Below are 16,943 nucleotides of genomic sequence, written 5' to 3' on the forward strand. Positions count from 1 at the left end.
CTCCTATTGTTTATTTGTGGCTTTGAAAAATATTATTTCTACAATATAAACCCACGCTTATTTCTAAATGTCTCTGTAGTTTAGAAATCATTTATTTTCTACAGTTTACAAAAATGGAGTGAATGAGGCATCATTTTCATTGCCATTACAAAAAGAAAATACTTCCAGCGTAGCCGACTGATATACTTGGGTTTTTCGATGGGCCTTCACAGAAATGGAGTGATTCAGTTTGGTGAAATAGAGCTAATGATGGGGTGAGCTCTGACAGATAACAACAATTAGTGGAGCACATCTAAAACAGTCGAGCCAGCCTCCAGATGTCACCGATTTTGGGTTAAAATTAGATGCATTGCTTAAGGGAGTCTAATCGTTAATAAAAAATGTACAGGTCATACACAAAGTATCATCCACTTAATCGTACTTTTTTAACAATTAATTCACAATTTTTAATGATTTTTTTTTCACATTTTTATTGAAAAAAGGACATAAACTGTTTTCACCAACTGCAATATAATTATACAGTGTTTATTTACAAAAGATTTTTAAAAAAAAGCCTGTATAGTCTCTGGTTTGTGCAGGAAGGTAGTAGGACCTTGGTAGAAAAATAAAGACCTAAGACAGGAGAGGTGTCAATGTGAGATCAGATCAACATTTTTAATTGATTGATTTCCTTAACTTAGAGGTGGAAATTTAATCCAAGCATGAATGTGTCAAAATAAGAGTTCAAGCATTGTAGCTCAATCTCCTGTAAGACGGAAGTCAAGTGTGCTGCATTATTTTTGACTGTACCATTTATCAGCAAAGGTCCATTCAGACAAATAACTTCTCAAGACCTGCGGTGGTTAGGTGTGAGGGGAAACTACTATGTGTCCAAATTCTGGACCACTTCCACACCAAACACATTGATTTTAAATAAAGCAGACTATGTCAGCATCATCTCAATTAATGCAACGTGTCAACGACCAACCACTGTTAGATGAGCAAAAGCTACAGTTTTTAGGTCAGCATCCACTAACAGATTATTTTACGGTTGTTGTCTCATATATGTATGAACACATTTGGCTTTGGGTATTAAAACAATTTCTGCTGAAGTTGGGGGAATTCTCTGGTCAGGAATAAAAATGCACTAAAGCTCTGGAAAACCCACTGACAGAATCATGCTCGTCTACATCTAGCAATAACATTAGAGGCTGCATCTGCAATCTTCAAAACCGATACTTTAAATTACAAATAATACATTTTGGCTCCTAGATTTCCATCTAAACATACAATATGTAACTTAGCAGCACTTATCATCAACATTCATAACCTCAGCTCACGATTGAGCTTCCTGTAATGCTCTTCCACGACCTGTATTGCACATAAGAACATGAAGTCCTGCAAAGACCTTAAGGAGTGGCATTACATTTCACAGTGAATCTCTTCTTAATGCCTATTCTTCCTGTGACATCTATTGCAGTGTGTGCCTCCCCCAGGACTGAGACTTTTGTTAAGGCACACGTTGCAAGAGATGCTATACTTAGACAATGTGATGGGCTGAGGAGAAGAGTTTGCTCTTTCCTGCAAATAAGAGTGTACTTGCACATCGAAACTTAACAGGGTAGGTGATGAGTTGAGGGTGAGGACACAATGAAAAACGAATAAATAGCTTGCACAATACAGGGCTCCTTAGGTGAAATAAATTAATGAACTTTGGAGACTTGCCATGTGTGAGCTATTTGTTTTTCACATCTCTTTCCTGCGTCACGCAATGAGAGTAACGCCATGCAAGACCACATGGAAGAGAACTGTTATTATACTTTGCTAAGAGACCAGCTCATTAACAAACAGCGGTGGTTTAATGGGTCAACATATTTGTAGTAGCCATTGAAACAAGATTATTTAAGTGAAATTACAAAATCAAATATGGAGGAAGGTTGTCATTCAAGTGTCAACGTTTCAGGTTCAAATGTTAATTTTGATCTATATTTTTGTTTATGAAGTCACAACCTTGTGTGACGTTTAGGCTACTAATAATATCTATTATACCCAGGACAAATATGCCCTTTAGAATTATGAACTGTATTTTCCATTAAATTGTGGTAATTGTATATGAGTAACTGGCTACTTTACTAAACCTCTTTAAGAAGGGCACACTGCACAGTGTGTCACTGAAGGCATCTAACCCATTTCATCCCTTTAGATCCATCCAAGCAGGTCATTTATCACCAGTTTCATCATAAACAATATACCATCTCTGGATTCCCATGGTGTTGCGTCCGTGAGCTTTTGCATGGAGAACTTGTTTACCCAATTCTTTTTTAACAAACCGTCATGCATAACAAACAACAGCCAACAGGGTAAAATGTAAACGTTTTAAAATACCATGTGGTAGTTTTTAACCGTTCTTTATCCCTGCAGTCATATTTCAGATTCTGCTGTCAAAGGCCTTGATTCTAAGGGCAAAGAGTCCAGATTGCACTCAGAGTCTGACACCACATCTGTATTTGTGTCATCAAGTGCAAATACCTCAACAGCCTTTATCTCCCTGATTTCATCCTCCTCCTCGAACTCCTCCTCCATCTCAACTTTTTCGAGAGCCACCTCGTTCTCGTAGCAAAAGGAGTTCCTCGTCGAGTTGGAGGCGCTGGATTTCCTCTCCGCTAGTTCTCTTGCACTACAGTGGGGTGTGCTGGGCACCTCATACGTGTTTTCAAATCGAGAGTAGTCCACTTTGTAGTAGTTCTTTTCTTCGAAGAGCACTGGCTCAAAGCGATAGCCCCAGAGGATCTCGCTGGCCAAGTAAGAGCTCCGACACTGAGTGGTCATGGCTGTAGCCTCAACCATGCCCTCCAGAATCACCACAATCTCAAACTCTGACGTCTCCAACTCCTGTTTGCTCATATCATAGAATGGGCTGTCCTCATCAATCTCATGAACAATGGTGATTGGAGATACCAGGAATATTCTGTCAATGCCACTATCGAAGCCTATGTCAATGTCTACCTGATCCAGAGGGATGAACTCTCCCTCTGCGGTGGTGCGGGACTTGAGCAGCTGGGCCCTGACATGCGCCTCCACCAGGTGACTCTTCCTAAGGTTCGCCACGCGCCACATCAAGCAAGGTTTACCATCCCTCATGGCCACTGTAGCATAATGGCTGAACACCAGGGTTTCATTCCTCTTTTTGGGTTTGGCCATCTTGGCCATGACAGCACCGATGATGAAAGCGTCGATGATGCATCCCACAATGCTTTGGAAGACGACCATAAAGACCGCAATGGGGCACTCCTCCGTCACATAGCGATATCCATAGCCAATAGTGGTTTGGGTCTCCACTGAGAACAAGAAGGCAGCGGTAAAGCTGTCCACATTGGAAACACACATCTGAGTCGAATTGTTTAAATCCCCGTAACAGAGGGCCACTAACCAGAAGATAAAGCCAAAGAACAACCACGACAGCAGGAAAGAAAGGCAGAATATGAGCACCATCCAGCGCCAGCGGACGTCCACGCAGGTAGTGAAGATATCTGCCAGGTACCGCTGGCCTTTCTCACTCATATTGATAAACTGCACATTGCAGTGGCCATCCTTCCTGACAAAGCGGCTCTGTTGGTGGTTCGCTGTGTGCACTTTTTTGACATTTCCGTTTCCATAACCATTTGGTACGGCAATAGTGGCCAACTTCATGCCGTCTTCCTCAGAGGAGACGATGCTGTAACGGTGGCTTCGCACACTCCCCATGACTTCCGCCTGGGAGGGCTGGGCCGAATCTGCTTTGGAAAACAGTCTAAGTTTTTGGTAGAAGCGTTGGAGAAACAGTTTTGAATGATCCTGGGGACAAACTCAAGAAGAAAAAGTGGACAACAGGACTAGACCCTGAGAGGACCAATGGAGGGCGGGTCCGTGCTGCTGCGGGCGGGTTGTGCACCTTTGGTGAGGGCAGGTCACTCCTATCTGATGGCTGCTTTGGACCTCATCAGTGAAGTGGGCTGCTGAAATTAACAAGAGAGAAAGTAATCAGCAGGAACCAGAGCAAAGATCAGTGTATGTGGGTGTGTGGTTACCTGCCGTCTAAATAATGTAGTGCACACTCATAGTTATCTGTGCTATTCTTACCTACACTGACGATAAACAATTGTGTGTGGTGCAGTCAGAAAGCACAGGACATGCGTAGTGCATTACAAGTAGATTAACTATATTATTCAAGCACTTTGATAGCTGCCAAAGAAGGATAGGATGTGTTCCTTGCTAACCGTCAGTATTAAGTAGGCAGCGCAGACCATGGGGAGCCGAATCAAATTACAGACGAAGTTCATGTTAATCTATTGAGCCACTGAAATAAAGACATGTTGTAGCTCTTTGCAGATGTGTCTCAAAACTCTGTACCAAAGAAGTGAGAAAGCAACACGAGAAGAACACACATTGCCACTGTGTATTCACAACTACAGTTTGCACCACTAAATCATGGAGGAGATTGAATGATCCTTGCTGCATTTCAGAGAGGATGGGTCTATTTCTCCGAAAGCGACAATAACCTTGCATTATATGTAATAGAGCCACAAGGACAACTAAATTAAAAAAGCTATTGACTTGTTTGTGTGTTGTGAGAGGTCCATTAAAATGCACCACCACAGGCTACAAAGGGCCATGGTCAGCCAGACATGCTCTGCTCGTGCCAAAATAACTCCACTTTGACACTGTCTCATCGAAGAGTCACTGTTGTGTCAAAGTGAAAAGATCCATTTAGTCTACAGGAACTTTTCAGTAGATATTCTTAATAAATTATCCCTGATTTAATTTGATAGTATAGAGTTCAGGTGTCAACACAGGAAACAGTTTGTTTATTTTTTCTTTTCAATCATTTCATTTAGTGAACGACTCTGAAAGTGATCAGAAGTCATGTAGGATACGATTTGCAGGGTTGGTGCTAAATCCCCCAGCATCATCTTTGTTTTTCTCAAGTAATGATGTCACTGCTGGGTCGACTACAAATAGCAACCTGTCACGGACACTATTGGGAATATGAGGCACCATTCATAGTAATTGTATGATAGAACATGTACCATATCTTATTTCTGCATGTTTTTAATGATTTATTATGAAATGCTTTCCCCAGTAATGATATAAATGATGTCCTTATTAGAAGGACGATATCCAGTTTCAATAATGAGCATACTTTCTATTTAGTGACCTTTTTGTTTTGTTTCAGTATTTTGTATTATATTACTGGAACAAGGCAGACTTAACGAAAGTCTGATGCACACAGTTTAGGCTACAATGCTAAAGATCCTTCAAAAGTGTGTGATTCATATTTTAAGCAGCCTGGATTAAACAGTGGACACATTTCAAACACAGCTGACCCCCATTGCAAATCAATCTCTACTTTTCGTGGTGTTGATGCACTGACACTGAACTCACACTACACGCACTTAGGTCACTCTCTTCTCCTCTCAATGCAAATGGATTTTTGGTCATATGTGCTCACTATATAACATCCCTTGTTACTGCAGGTTGGTACCTTATGATAGTTCAAGGCCAGAGGAGGCTAAACCTGTGATTGTTTGTTTTGCGTGTGTTCTCAATTAGAGCCAACAGCTGAGGCAGATGGAAACTGGTTACATAAAGCTGGTCCATTTTTTATTACACCAATCAATAACTATGACCAATCTTTCAACAGACAGCATTTTATGTTTTAAACCTTTACAACACTAATACTTTTAAGAGAGAATACTATTTCATTGTTTGCCGCCATTTTACATATCTACTTTAAAGTACTATTTAGATTTGTTGTACACAACAACAAGATCAGCATAGTATTACTTTAGTTAAATCAAATGAAGTCAGCGATACAGATCACGTCATCTACATCCTGCAATCTCCAATAGCAGAAGAAGCCAAACAAATATGTAATAACCATAATAATAATAATAATGATAATACATGCAGATATTGTTAATAATAAATAACTGTATTTCCCCGTAATTTAAATTAATCTTATTACAGGACATCAATTTACTTTCACTTTTGAAGTAACTTCACATAAATTATGCAGAGAGCAGATTTATTTTTCAGACAACATCACTTTATGAGTTAATTATAAATATTCCCTGCCTATTACACCTACCTGTTGGTCATTGCGTTGCAAATTGTCCGCGTCCTTGTTGTTATGATTCCCATATGCTCCACACATGCACACTGCGTCCCTTTTATTCTTGCTGTTCTTTTATTAGGTTCACATAGCTTCCCGTCTGGTGATGCAAATTCTGCCATAACCCTCTCCAGCAATACTGAAGTAGATGTTTCTCGTTGCATAGACATACTTTAAAAACACGTGTGCCTATCCCCGCCCCTACTGTAGCGACCAATTAAAATGTGCAGCGCCTGTTCGAGGGTCTGAGCCCACATTGTGGGTTTACATGATCGGTCTGAGTGTATGACAGGGAGAGTCAAACCCACTTTTCTCTAAAACCATGACGTTGATTTAACAGGAAACAAACGTCAGATTGAGAACAGGGCATCTCCAGAGCCGCTAAAAAACACTGTATACACATTTGTGAAAGTATTCAAAGTATTAACTTGAGAATTCGTTTTTGTCTATAGGCCTACTGTCTGAGAATAGGAAAATATGTTGGTCATTGTGGAGTAAATCCTATATGTGAAATCTGTGACTTTCCAAAATAAGCATTACTGCTGGAGTGCTTTTGAGTGCACTTGGTGAACACAAGGTGGCGATGTATATCTGCAAATAGGACAACATTATACTATGGTGTCATACGTTAATTTTGTATTTTTTGTGTTGTTGGAAAGTCAGGCATTGAGAACGTATTTACTCAACCAGAAATTGTTTTATGAATGTCAACAAATTACATTTGTGGTATTGAATTGTATTCATCTCAACCATTCAAAACAGATTATTATAACCAATGTCTATGAATGCACATATAAATATATTTACAAGAGCACACCTTATCACACTGTCCATCACCAATCATCCTATTTTTAATCACAAACTGGTTTGCTGCATCACCTCTCCAGTGTTGTGAGGATTCCTTCTGCAAGTGTTCCTCTTGCCCAATGCAACGAGAGGACCGCGGGACAGACTGCCCTCTACAGGACATCCCCTCCTGTCCAACTCCTCTGCACTGAGCAGTGGCACAGGAACCCACGTGGTCACATTGAACAGAGCGTAGTCTACCTTGTAGTTCTTCTTGCCCAGTTTCAGCATGTCCTGGAAGCGCTGGCCCCAGCGGATGTCTGCTGGTGTGTAGGAGGTTCGAGACTGGTGGAGTATCCCCGTAGAGTCACCGTTGTAGGTGAAAGACACCACCAGCTCAAAGTCTTCCCCCAGCAGGTCGTCAGGGCCCATGCTGTAGAGGGGACTGCCAGGCTCCAGCTTGTGGACAATGGTGGCTGGAGTGGCGAGGACAATGTCTCGATCCTGGATGTGCACGTCCTGGTATGACATCACAACAGACCCCCCTGGCTGTATCATATAGCGGACTAACATGGCCTTGGCGACACCCCCCAGGATGTGATTTCCCCTGAAGTCCCCAAGTCGCCATGACAGACACAGAACCCCGTCCCGCAGGTTGACCACCGCACAGCTGCTGAAACCAACCGTCTGAGCTCTCTTACGAGCGGAGGCCATTTTAGCAACAACAATACCAATGACGATGGTGTCCAGGAGGCAGCTGAATACATCTTGAACCGTCACCAAAATAATGGCCACCATACAGTTCTCAGTCATCCCCCTAAAGCCGTAGCCAATCGTCGCCTGGGTCTCCATTGAGAACATAAAGGCTCCAGTGAAGCCACGCACGTTTTCCACGCAGGGACTGTTGGATACATCGTCAATGTCACCGTGTACTTTCGCAATGAGCCAATAACAGAGACCAAAAAAAAGCCAAGATAAAATGTAAGACAGAGAGAAACCCAGGAGCGTCACCCTCCAGCGGATCTCCACAAGGGTGGTGAAGATGTCCATGAGGTATGGGGTCCAGTATCCAGGGGCCTTCTGGAAAACCACTGGGAACCTGCCATCTTTCTGCATGTAGCGCAGCCGCCTGCCCTCATTTTTCCTGCCCAGTGTGTGGATTGTGGTGAAGTTGGTATCAATGATTACTTGCTCACTCCTCTCTGTGCTCATTTTGAATAACACTGCCTCTCAGACTCCTGTATGAAGAAAACTGAAATGAGAAAATGCATGTTAGGATGACAAAGGAGCTGGAGTGAATGCATTGTACCCATTACATGTGACTTAAATGGTACATTTTCTCAGATTTGTTTGTTCAGCTGAATCCTTCATGATTGAGTGAGCAACCGAGGTCACTCCGTGCCTCGGGCTGTCAGAAGCAAGCGACTTGAGCAGTGCCCAGCTCAGGGTGTGAAAAATGTACTTCAAGATCAACATTTCATTACTGGTTGATTATTACCACATGTTCCATGTTGTTTTTGATTTCTATACACTATGTATATTGTTTTGTGGTTTTTTGTTGACTTAAACATACAAAAGAACAATAATTTAGTTTTCTTTTAGACACTCTTTTTACATATATAGATTTGGTCATGACCATCCGACAATATGTACTGGCTTTTGGGCTGGGGAAATCTATTTACCACAGAGAGTTACCTCTTTTAATGGGTTTCGCTTATCTCTTTGTTTGTGACCCAAAACATATTGGCAAAGGAGACGGGTGCAACCTTTTAAATAAAGTCTTAAACTGACTAATTTTACAATAATCTAAAAAGTAATGGGACTTTGTGTGAGTAAAAAAAACGTGTTATGTTTTTTTGCCAAACATGCATGCACAATTGTCATGAAGTGCTCAAGTAATCTAATTCCAAGAAAGTGTGTCTTGGTTAAGTAAGCAAAATGTGACCTCTATGTATGTCACAAACGAGCTGAGAACCAAAATGCAACACACGGGAAACCAGGGATAGTCTGTAACCGGCTTTATTAAAGGCAATAGGCTGGTAGGAGACAAAACGGCAGATAGTAGGCAAAGGGCTGGTCGGGGACAGGCGAGGGTTCCAGGAGAAAGCAGGACGGGAGTCGCAGGTACAGAACGGGTCAGGAAGCAGGCGAGGCATGCTGGTCAGGGACAGGCAGGGTCGAAACCGGGAGAGCAATCTGAAGGGTAATGCGGGAAAGACTAGCATGCTGCAAAGTACGATCTGGCACTGAGGTGAAAGTGAAGTGGGCCTAAATACTAATGGAGCTGATGGGTGTAATAGAGTGAGAGAGAGACAGGGTGTTCCTACCAGGTGACTAAGGAAGGTTAATGCAGAAAATAGGTGAGTGAGAAAGCAGACTGTGACAATGTATGTCCTAAGAGGGGTCAATTATTATCCTCCAACCACCTCTAATAGCTATCACCTCCAAATGCTTCCTCAGATGTCAGACTTTAACCACACCCCTATTTTACTCGATAGAACATAAAACACACATTATGTTGTATTGTCAGTACATTGTTATCACTTTCTTATACCGTATACTCTACTTCAAGACATGTAATCGGACATTTGCTTGAGTTGTCACTGATGAAAGGCACGCTATCAAGTTTCAGCTTGTTAACCCACTCACAGATCAATGTGTTTTAAAGAGATATTGTTCCGTCCAAGAAGTCAGTTCAACTTTCATCTAGAAAGTTTACTGCTTAGTGAACTCAGTTGAGAACATGTAGCTGGTCTTTATCTCAGTTTATGATAAATGGCTTACAACACATACAACACATCCTAACCTTCGGTCAGGAAAATGTTAATCTAAATAAGATTTAGCTGTTTTCCACTCTCTTAAGAAATAATTGAAGAAGAAAACAAACATAGTGACAACACTTGAGTGTTTCAATAAAGCATATCACTATAATTTGACTACAGATATATTTAACATTGTCATACATTGTTGTGTCACAATGCTTTTGTAGCAGGTGGTGATGGTATATGGTTACCACGGGTGAATAAGCAGCAGTGTCACAGTTACAGACTGTTGATTTCTACACAGCAGCCAAGCAGTCCATGGAGAAGGACAAGTGTAGGTTATAAGGCAAGCCTATGTTATTAAGGTATGGTGGTTCCAAATATATATATTTCTGAACATTTCCGGTAGCCTTGCTGTGTGCTTTTGTTATTCTCAATTTCTTAACCTCTTTTTACATATTTCACTGCCTTTTTTAGATCAATTTAACCATTTTCTTTCACCTTTCAAACCCTTTTGTGATTACACTGAGAGACTTTGCCACTACAGTCTTTGGTAGCCTACAGTATATAAGAGCAATCTGTACCTAAGCTTGAATCTCAAACCTGAATGAAATGTCTGAGTTCCGAAAGAACACCTCATGTTTTCTTGTATAACTCTCACCGTATTGCCTGGAAATAGTTTGTGTTATGAGGGTTAATCCTCAAACAACTTCCAATCAAAATATAAAATATTTAAAAACGAAAATCAATTCTCCGATGTCCTTTTAAATTCCAATACGTCTCTTCAGTTCATGCTTGGCAGTACTTAATAATTGCTGTTATATTTGTTTTAAATGAGTTATAATGTTTAACTTTTACAGCTTGTAGTTAATTATTTCCCTTCTATCTCGCTTGGCTGTTGCTAATATTATGGAGTATTAGTCTGTGGAATTTGTGCACCTATGCAGCTGCATTTGTGACAATTTAAACCATTTTACAAATATTTGAGTATTCTTACAACAAGAATTCTGAAAGTGCTTTAAGAAACAAAAAGCACTTTTTCCTCAGCATAGACACTAGTAAATTGCATTCATGTCATAATTCTTTATAGATAGTTTTTGTAAAAGCACACAAGATAAATTGTAAAAGTCATCTTACTTGCAAAGTAGAAATCAGAGTTGTCCGGTGCCACAAAAGCCCATCAGTCGAGGTATAAGCGATGTGTTGCCACAGTGAAATTAACCTGCAGGGTCAGTCTGTTACCAATGCTTGTGGGCTGGCTCTGTGGCAAAGTCCCATTTAGTTCTGATATCACAGCAATCCCTTCCCTCTGAAACCTTATTGGACAATCTGAAAGAATTTATGGTCGATGGAATATTTTAGAGGTTCCTCAGGAAAAAAACATAAATGCCCTTTAACGACCTTTAGATGTTGAAATTGGTATTGCGTTATAAGTCTTTACAAAATATTGAAGGCACATGTTGATGATTTGTAATATTTGAGTGATTTCTATGATTCATTAGACGGAAAGTTAACCTTTGCTTCATCAGCTGGAGATGCATTTCTGATAAGACAAGAGAGATCACACCTGAGCCGCCAGGAAACACTAACCTTCACCACATTTATTGCAGTCATAATCTGACGATGGACAGAGGTCTACAACACCCAAACAACCGTGTTGTGGTTTTAAAAATAGAACATAGGGGTCATGTGTTACTTTTAAAAACAAAACTAGGCTGTCCTTTGAAACCTACCTGATTCATTACATATTGGATGTTTAAGATGATGTGTGAAGACAGAGATAAGAGACATTCCTCTGAGAGATAACCTGGAAAGAGCAGTTCACACTAAGAGAATTTCACTTCCTTTAGCGCAGTACATAACAAAACCATAAACTGTGAAACAGTACAGTATATTGATGTCCAATTGATTTAACTGTCCACAACATGTGACTTCTTACGAGAAATTACAACATTATCCAACATTTCAGTTTGTTTAATTTTGTATTTAATTAAGTGGGTCACGACCATGATTACATATGGGACAACTGACAATGCAAAAATAACAGTGCGCGTGTGTGTGTGTGTGTGTGTGTGTGTGTGTGTGTGTGTGTGTGTGTGTGTGTGTGTGTGTGTGTGTGTGTGTGTGTGTGTGTGTGTGTGTGTGTGTGTGTGTGTGTGTGTGCGTGCGTGCGTGCGTGCGTGCGTGCGTGCGTGCGGTGTGTGTGTGTGTGTGTGTGTGTGTGTGTGTGTGTGTGCAGACATTCTATTAGGTATTTGTAACCTCTTCATTGGTTGTATCAGGGCACTTTATTTGGGCAAGAGGGCCCTTTAAAGCAAATCTCATACCAGCCAATATGATCTCACTATATATTTTCTTTTATAAGGCCATTCTCTGCTAATTCTAGAGACTGTATGCATGACAAATAAAACTGTTAAAAACTTCAAACCAGCCTGTCTGGCACTACCAACTATGCTACATTCAGGAAACCTAAACAAGTTTGTCCTCCATTCTGATGATTGGTTTAAACTTCAGCAGATCACCATGTCCACATGTCTAAATGCATTAGGTTGCTGACCCCGGATTGACCTATTTGACAGGTGTGTTAACTCACAATTGCAGAGGTGTACCAAATAAACTGACACAATTTAAAGACACAACATATGTGTTTTACATGATATATATACCTCATGAGTCAAAATTGACTCATGAGGTATATATGAACTTATTGGATATAAGATAAATCACTAAATTAGTCGTATTATAAACAATACACGCTACGACATGTCAAAAGATTTAAATAAAAACAGCCATCATTTCAATGAATAAAGTACCATAATTAAAAAGCAACAACGTGTTGGCGGGGACAGAGTGAGCTTAGTTTTATGGCAGAGGGCTTTGTGTGGTGAAAGAACACTGATTTAAAGATAGGGGTCAAGAATTCAAAGAATGTGTTTTGAACCTGGGTGCCAGACAAAGAGAGACGAGAGGCTGCTGTCTTTTCTCAGTAAAACCTGAATAAGAGATAATAAGAACAATGCAAGTCCAACACCCTGGGAGGCACGTATTCGAGAGCAGGCGGTGATAACCTCAGCGTTGACTGATATTGATCAGATCAATCTGATATGACACAAATGTAAAATATTCAAGATAAAGCACCTGTTGGTCAAGTGGTCCGATCATTTAAATAAAATCACATTCATAAAACTTGTATGAAAGGTTTAATATATGTATGCCCTACTCTGTTTTTATACACATGGCCATTAAAATGTACAAAAGTCACGTTTGGTAATACGATTTTGAGAAATACTATTTATACACAGAAATAAAGCAGAAACACATAAGAGATAAGACAGTAATACAGTCATGTGATAAACCTTTTTGGGCTTTTTTTAATTAAAAGAGCATGCCTACAAATCTGAGATACATTTTACATTTAATAGTTTTAAGAGACACTGTGTACTGACCCTTATTTTACCACTTTAAATCATCATAATTATTTAATGTTGTAATAAAATTAGATTAATAACGAAATATTATCCTCCAACGACTATGCAATTGTAACTTTTTCATTTTAAGAATAACACTATTTTATAAATATGTTAAATTGTATATTATTGCAGATGACAACCTCATCATGTAAGACATATATAAATGTTATGGCAGTGCAGTTTTTTGTAATAAAGATTCTAATTAACCTCATCCTAGTGATTATGTGTGTCGTATTGTCAAAAGTAAGGGATTCATCAGCAGCTGTCAAAACAAAAGCCATTCTGTATAATGATCATCCTGGAATACACTGAAACCTGTCTTTGTGGTGGACTCCCACGTTAAACATACAGTCCCATTGAAATACAGGATGGCACGATGTAATGACAAAAAGCAGCTGGAGCTTGACTTGTGTCTGCTGGCAGGTAAACAGTGTAATTGCATTTGTGTTCTGTCTATTTACACAGGATCACTGCGGGATGCGCGGCACGACCATATTGTCCTGCTTACACGGTGGTGCCAATATCTTGTAAAACATCACAGTCCAGCCTATTTAAGTGTCATGTCAGGGTGGCAAACAGCCATCAGTCAGTCTGCAGTTATCAGTCATATGTGAAGTCTTATTTTCAGAAATGTTAAGATTTGTGAGAAACTGGAAAGCTCTCTTCTTACTGAGTTTACTATACGTAGGTAAGTGTAACTTAAATGAAGGGTTTATATTGGTAGTACACTAAAGGCAGTATTCATGTATATTTAATGCTTCGTTTTTCTTTCTACTTTAGGATGTGGAGATGCAGTCTGCACAAGTCGCCGATGTCTGGCTGAAATGTTGATCAAAAAAGGCCTTCTATCACAGCCACAGACTGAGAACTGCACCCATGTGATCAACGTGCCATTCATTGAGTACCAGACTCTGGCAGTTGTGAGTATCTGTTTTGTGCCGCTATCTGAACCTTGTTCCTCTTTTTAGACCTGTTAACATAAAGAGAAATACAAATGTATCGTGTGATGTTGCTGTACCTGCTGAATATTTGTTGAAAATGTAATTTGATCAGGTACAAAGTACATACATTACAAACTGTTATTAATCTCAGCAATAATTTGAGACACAAGCACACAGGTCTAATTTCCATCAGCATCCAATGATTTTGACTTTTTTTTAACAGAACACAAAGGATCTGCGCCTCGTCAATCGTCTGCTAGCCACAATTGTACGTTTGCAGATATTTACAGATGGATACAAAATAAATAAATGTTTTAACCACATTCAATTTGATTTGAAACTACAGGAATGGTTGGATCCTGAGTTGAAATGGAACACATCAGATTACGATTATGAAGACGTGGTCCTGCCAGTTGAAAAAGTCTGGACCCCAGAGATCCTTGTAACAAATGGGTAAGGTTCATGACACAATTCCAACACATGTAATTAATGGACCTCTTGATATTCACATCTATTGTCTTTAACCTGTGCAGAATAGTATCAACTATGAAGCACAACTCCAAGGATCTGCTGGTACTGAGTGATGGCACACTGAGGCACTCTGTGGTCATAAACGCAGAGGTGAACTGTGAAGTCAACCTCTTCAACTATCCATTCGCTTATGATTCTTGTCCAGTCGCCATACAATCATGGTCCGATACCGGTATGTTATGAAAACAAATATTATGCTTTTTTTTGTATCACTAACTCGATGGTAACCACCTATTTTACTCATCAATCAACATATCTGTGATTATTCTGAAGAAGATTTTGATAAACATTTTTGTCTCAAGTGACTGCGCTGTTGTTTTTTTGGGTCTTATCTTGATGAATTTCCAGTTATTAAGGCATCTTCATAATGTTCTTTTATACATCGTAAAATTAGGCCACATTAGTTTACTCAGATTTTTTTTAAATGCGGGTAATGTAGGCGCCAGGTTTTGCCAGAATTAGAGATGGAATAAAAAGGACTATATCTGGTTCTACTGCACTGATTTTGATCTTTTTTTAAAACTGCATAGGCCTATCGTGAATCTGTCAGCGGTATAGGCTTGAAATCAATAGAGTACCCTTTTCTTTCTTTCAGGTTGTGGTTCTAAACTGGTAATAACGAAAGTTTATAGTGCTGATGGTAGCCAGGGAAATTGGAAAACTGAATCTGTGGAACTTCAGAATAAAAGTCATAGCCGTCAATACATCCTGGTAAGTTCATGAACGTGTAGCATGGTCATTTAGACATTTAGTGCAAAAGTGGTAATAGCCTTTCTGTATTGTAATGTGGGATTTTGTCTGCCATGTTCCTCAGGTGAATTTAAGAATCAAACCTACCAACCCCTTTGTAACATTACTGATGCCCAGTATTCTGATCCTCTTGGCTGATATGGTCAGCTTCGCTCTGCCGCTGGGAGGTGGTGAACGCAACGGTTTCAAGGTCACGCTGGTGCTCAGCTTCACCGTGTTCCTCAACATCCTCAACGATATACTTCCTGGAGACAGCTCTTGCAGCCCCATCATCCGTCAGTCAGCTCACATGCAGACAGACACAAACCAAATAGATACACAGCAGCAGCATCATTTGAGTCACTAACAACATCGTCTTTGCTGCAGGAACCCACTTCTGCATTTGTCTGGTGCTCCTGGTGTTTAGCATGCTGGTGTCCCTGGTGCTGACACGCTTGGCCAAAGACGGTAGTCTCATATTCTTCTGCGGCTCCAAAGGGACAGTCCCCGACAACACAGGTAAAGGACAAAAAGAGCATGAGGGTGAGAATGACCTGGCCTTTAAAGGACTTCTCTGTTTTGTTATTGAGTAGGGGATTGTGACGTTTACAAACGTCCTTATATTTGATGAAACACTATACCCTGCTCTCATTGTGCCTTCACTCCCTACAGAAGTCAAAGCTGACGTTAGTGTGGTTCAGATTAGCAGCCCAGAGGAGGATGGTGGGATGCTGAAAAGGGTGGTCAACTTCCTGGAGGCTGTTGACGCAGACACACTGAAAAAGGACAGAGATTTGAAGTTTGCCAACCATTTGGACAAGACATTTTTCTGGTTCTATTCAATAGGCGGAACCATGTACTTTATTGCCATGATAATTGTTATGGTACAGTATAGATGTGTGGTTAACCATTTTGAATTCTGGTATTAATAAAATGCATGCTGATACTATAACACACAGCTTAACTGAGCGCACAAAGTTCAGGATATAAAGGCAACGATTGATGCCAATCTCAGCTTACATTTATAAAACTTGTTTAGCTCACTATATGTCAAATACTGCAGATGTATACTCTCAATTATAAAGATGTGTGTGAACATATTTCTGAAAAACATACAAATAAAGGAATGTAATGCTTCATTCCTCAATCATTTTGAATCATCGTGTATGGAATTATAGATAAAACTAACATCAGCACACATGACAAGACCATGTTCCGTCAGCCCTCATAAACAGGATATTTTACTCAATGATATTAAGATGTGTCTGTGTGTCATTATTTTGTATTGGAATGTAGTGGTTGTAGTATAATGCCTTTCTATACAAATATGTTAAATGCAAATAAAAGATAAAGGAAATGGTGCTTTGTTGCCACCTACTGGTTAAAGCAGTCACTGCAGGTGGGCAGGGGACACTGCACTTTGTATCTGCTGAGGTTTTCCTACTTGGACCTATTGACATTTTAACCTCTATTCATGTTATTAAGAATTACACATACAGAATTGTTGAATGCCTGATGAGAGGAATAGTGAGCCATTAGTTCATTACATTTCCATCCAGAGATATTTTTAGTATAATATGTATTTATTTATGTA

General features: G+C 40.0%; 3 protein-coding genes across 5 annotated transcripts; 1 reads left to right on the forward strand and 2 right to left on the reverse strand.

The window, feature by feature from the left end:
* Window positions 1-507: 507 nt before the first annotated feature.
* LOC117450743 (inward rectifier potassium channel 2-like) lies at window positions 508-10,854 on the reverse strand. Of its 3 annotated transcripts, none has more exons than XM_034088678.2 (2): window positions 10,816-10,854; window positions 508-3,974 (listed from the first exon to the last, which is right to left on the reverse strand). In XM_034088678.2, the coding sequence occupies exon 2, from the start codon at window positions 3,721-3,723 to the stop codon at window positions 2,401-2,403; it is 1,323 nt and encodes a 440-aa protein (XP_033944569.1). In that variant the 5' UTR covers window positions 3,724-3,974; window positions 10,816-10,854; the 3' UTR covers window positions 508-2,400. The 3 variants fall into 3 exon arrangements, with proteins under 3 accessions (XP_033944569.1, XP_033944568.1, XP_033944567.1); XM_034088677.2 differs by lacking the exon at window positions 10,816-10,854 and adding an exon at window positions 6,107-6,401 and having other exon boundaries at window positions 508-3,971; XM_034088676.2 differs by lacking the exon at window positions 10,816-10,854 and adding an exon at window positions 6,107-6,401.
* Window positions 6,776-10,900, reverse strand: LOC117450745 (inward rectifier potassium channel 16-like). Its single transcript, XM_034088680.2, has 2 exons — window positions 10,816-10,900; window positions 6,776-8,168 (listed from the first exon to the last, which is right to left on the reverse strand). The coding sequence occupies exon 2, from the start codon at window positions 8,126-8,128 to the stop codon at window positions 6,986-6,988; it is 1,143 nt and encodes a 380-aa protein (XP_033944571.1). The 5' UTR covers window positions 8,129-8,168; window positions 10,816-10,900; the 3' UTR covers window positions 6,776-6,985.
* LOC117450744 (5-hydroxytryptamine receptor 3A-like) lies at window positions 9,987-16,821 on the forward strand. The gene is made up of 10 exons (XM_034088679.2): window positions 9,987-10,043; window positions 13,614-13,836; window positions 13,929-14,068; window positions 14,313-14,357; window positions 14,436-14,542; window positions 14,623-14,792; window positions 15,216-15,331; window positions 15,435-15,645; window positions 15,737-15,868; window positions 16,022-16,821. The coding sequence occupies exons 2-10, from the start codon at window positions 13,779-13,781 to the stop codon at window positions 16,276-16,278; spliced, it is 1,236 nt and encodes a 411-aa protein (XP_033944570.1). The 5' UTR covers window positions 9,987-10,043; window positions 13,614-13,778; the 3' UTR covers window positions 16,279-16,821.
* Window positions 16,822-16,943: the final 122 nt, after the last annotated feature.

Source organism: Pseudochaenichthys georgianus, chromosome 8, assembly GCF_902827115.2.
Source record: "Pseudochaenichthys georgianus chromosome 8, fPseGeo1.2, whole genome shotgun sequence".
In the NCBI taxonomy this organism is placed as follows: Eukaryota; Metazoa; Chordata; class Actinopteri; order Perciformes; family Channichthyidae; genus Pseudochaenichthys; species Pseudochaenichthys georgianus.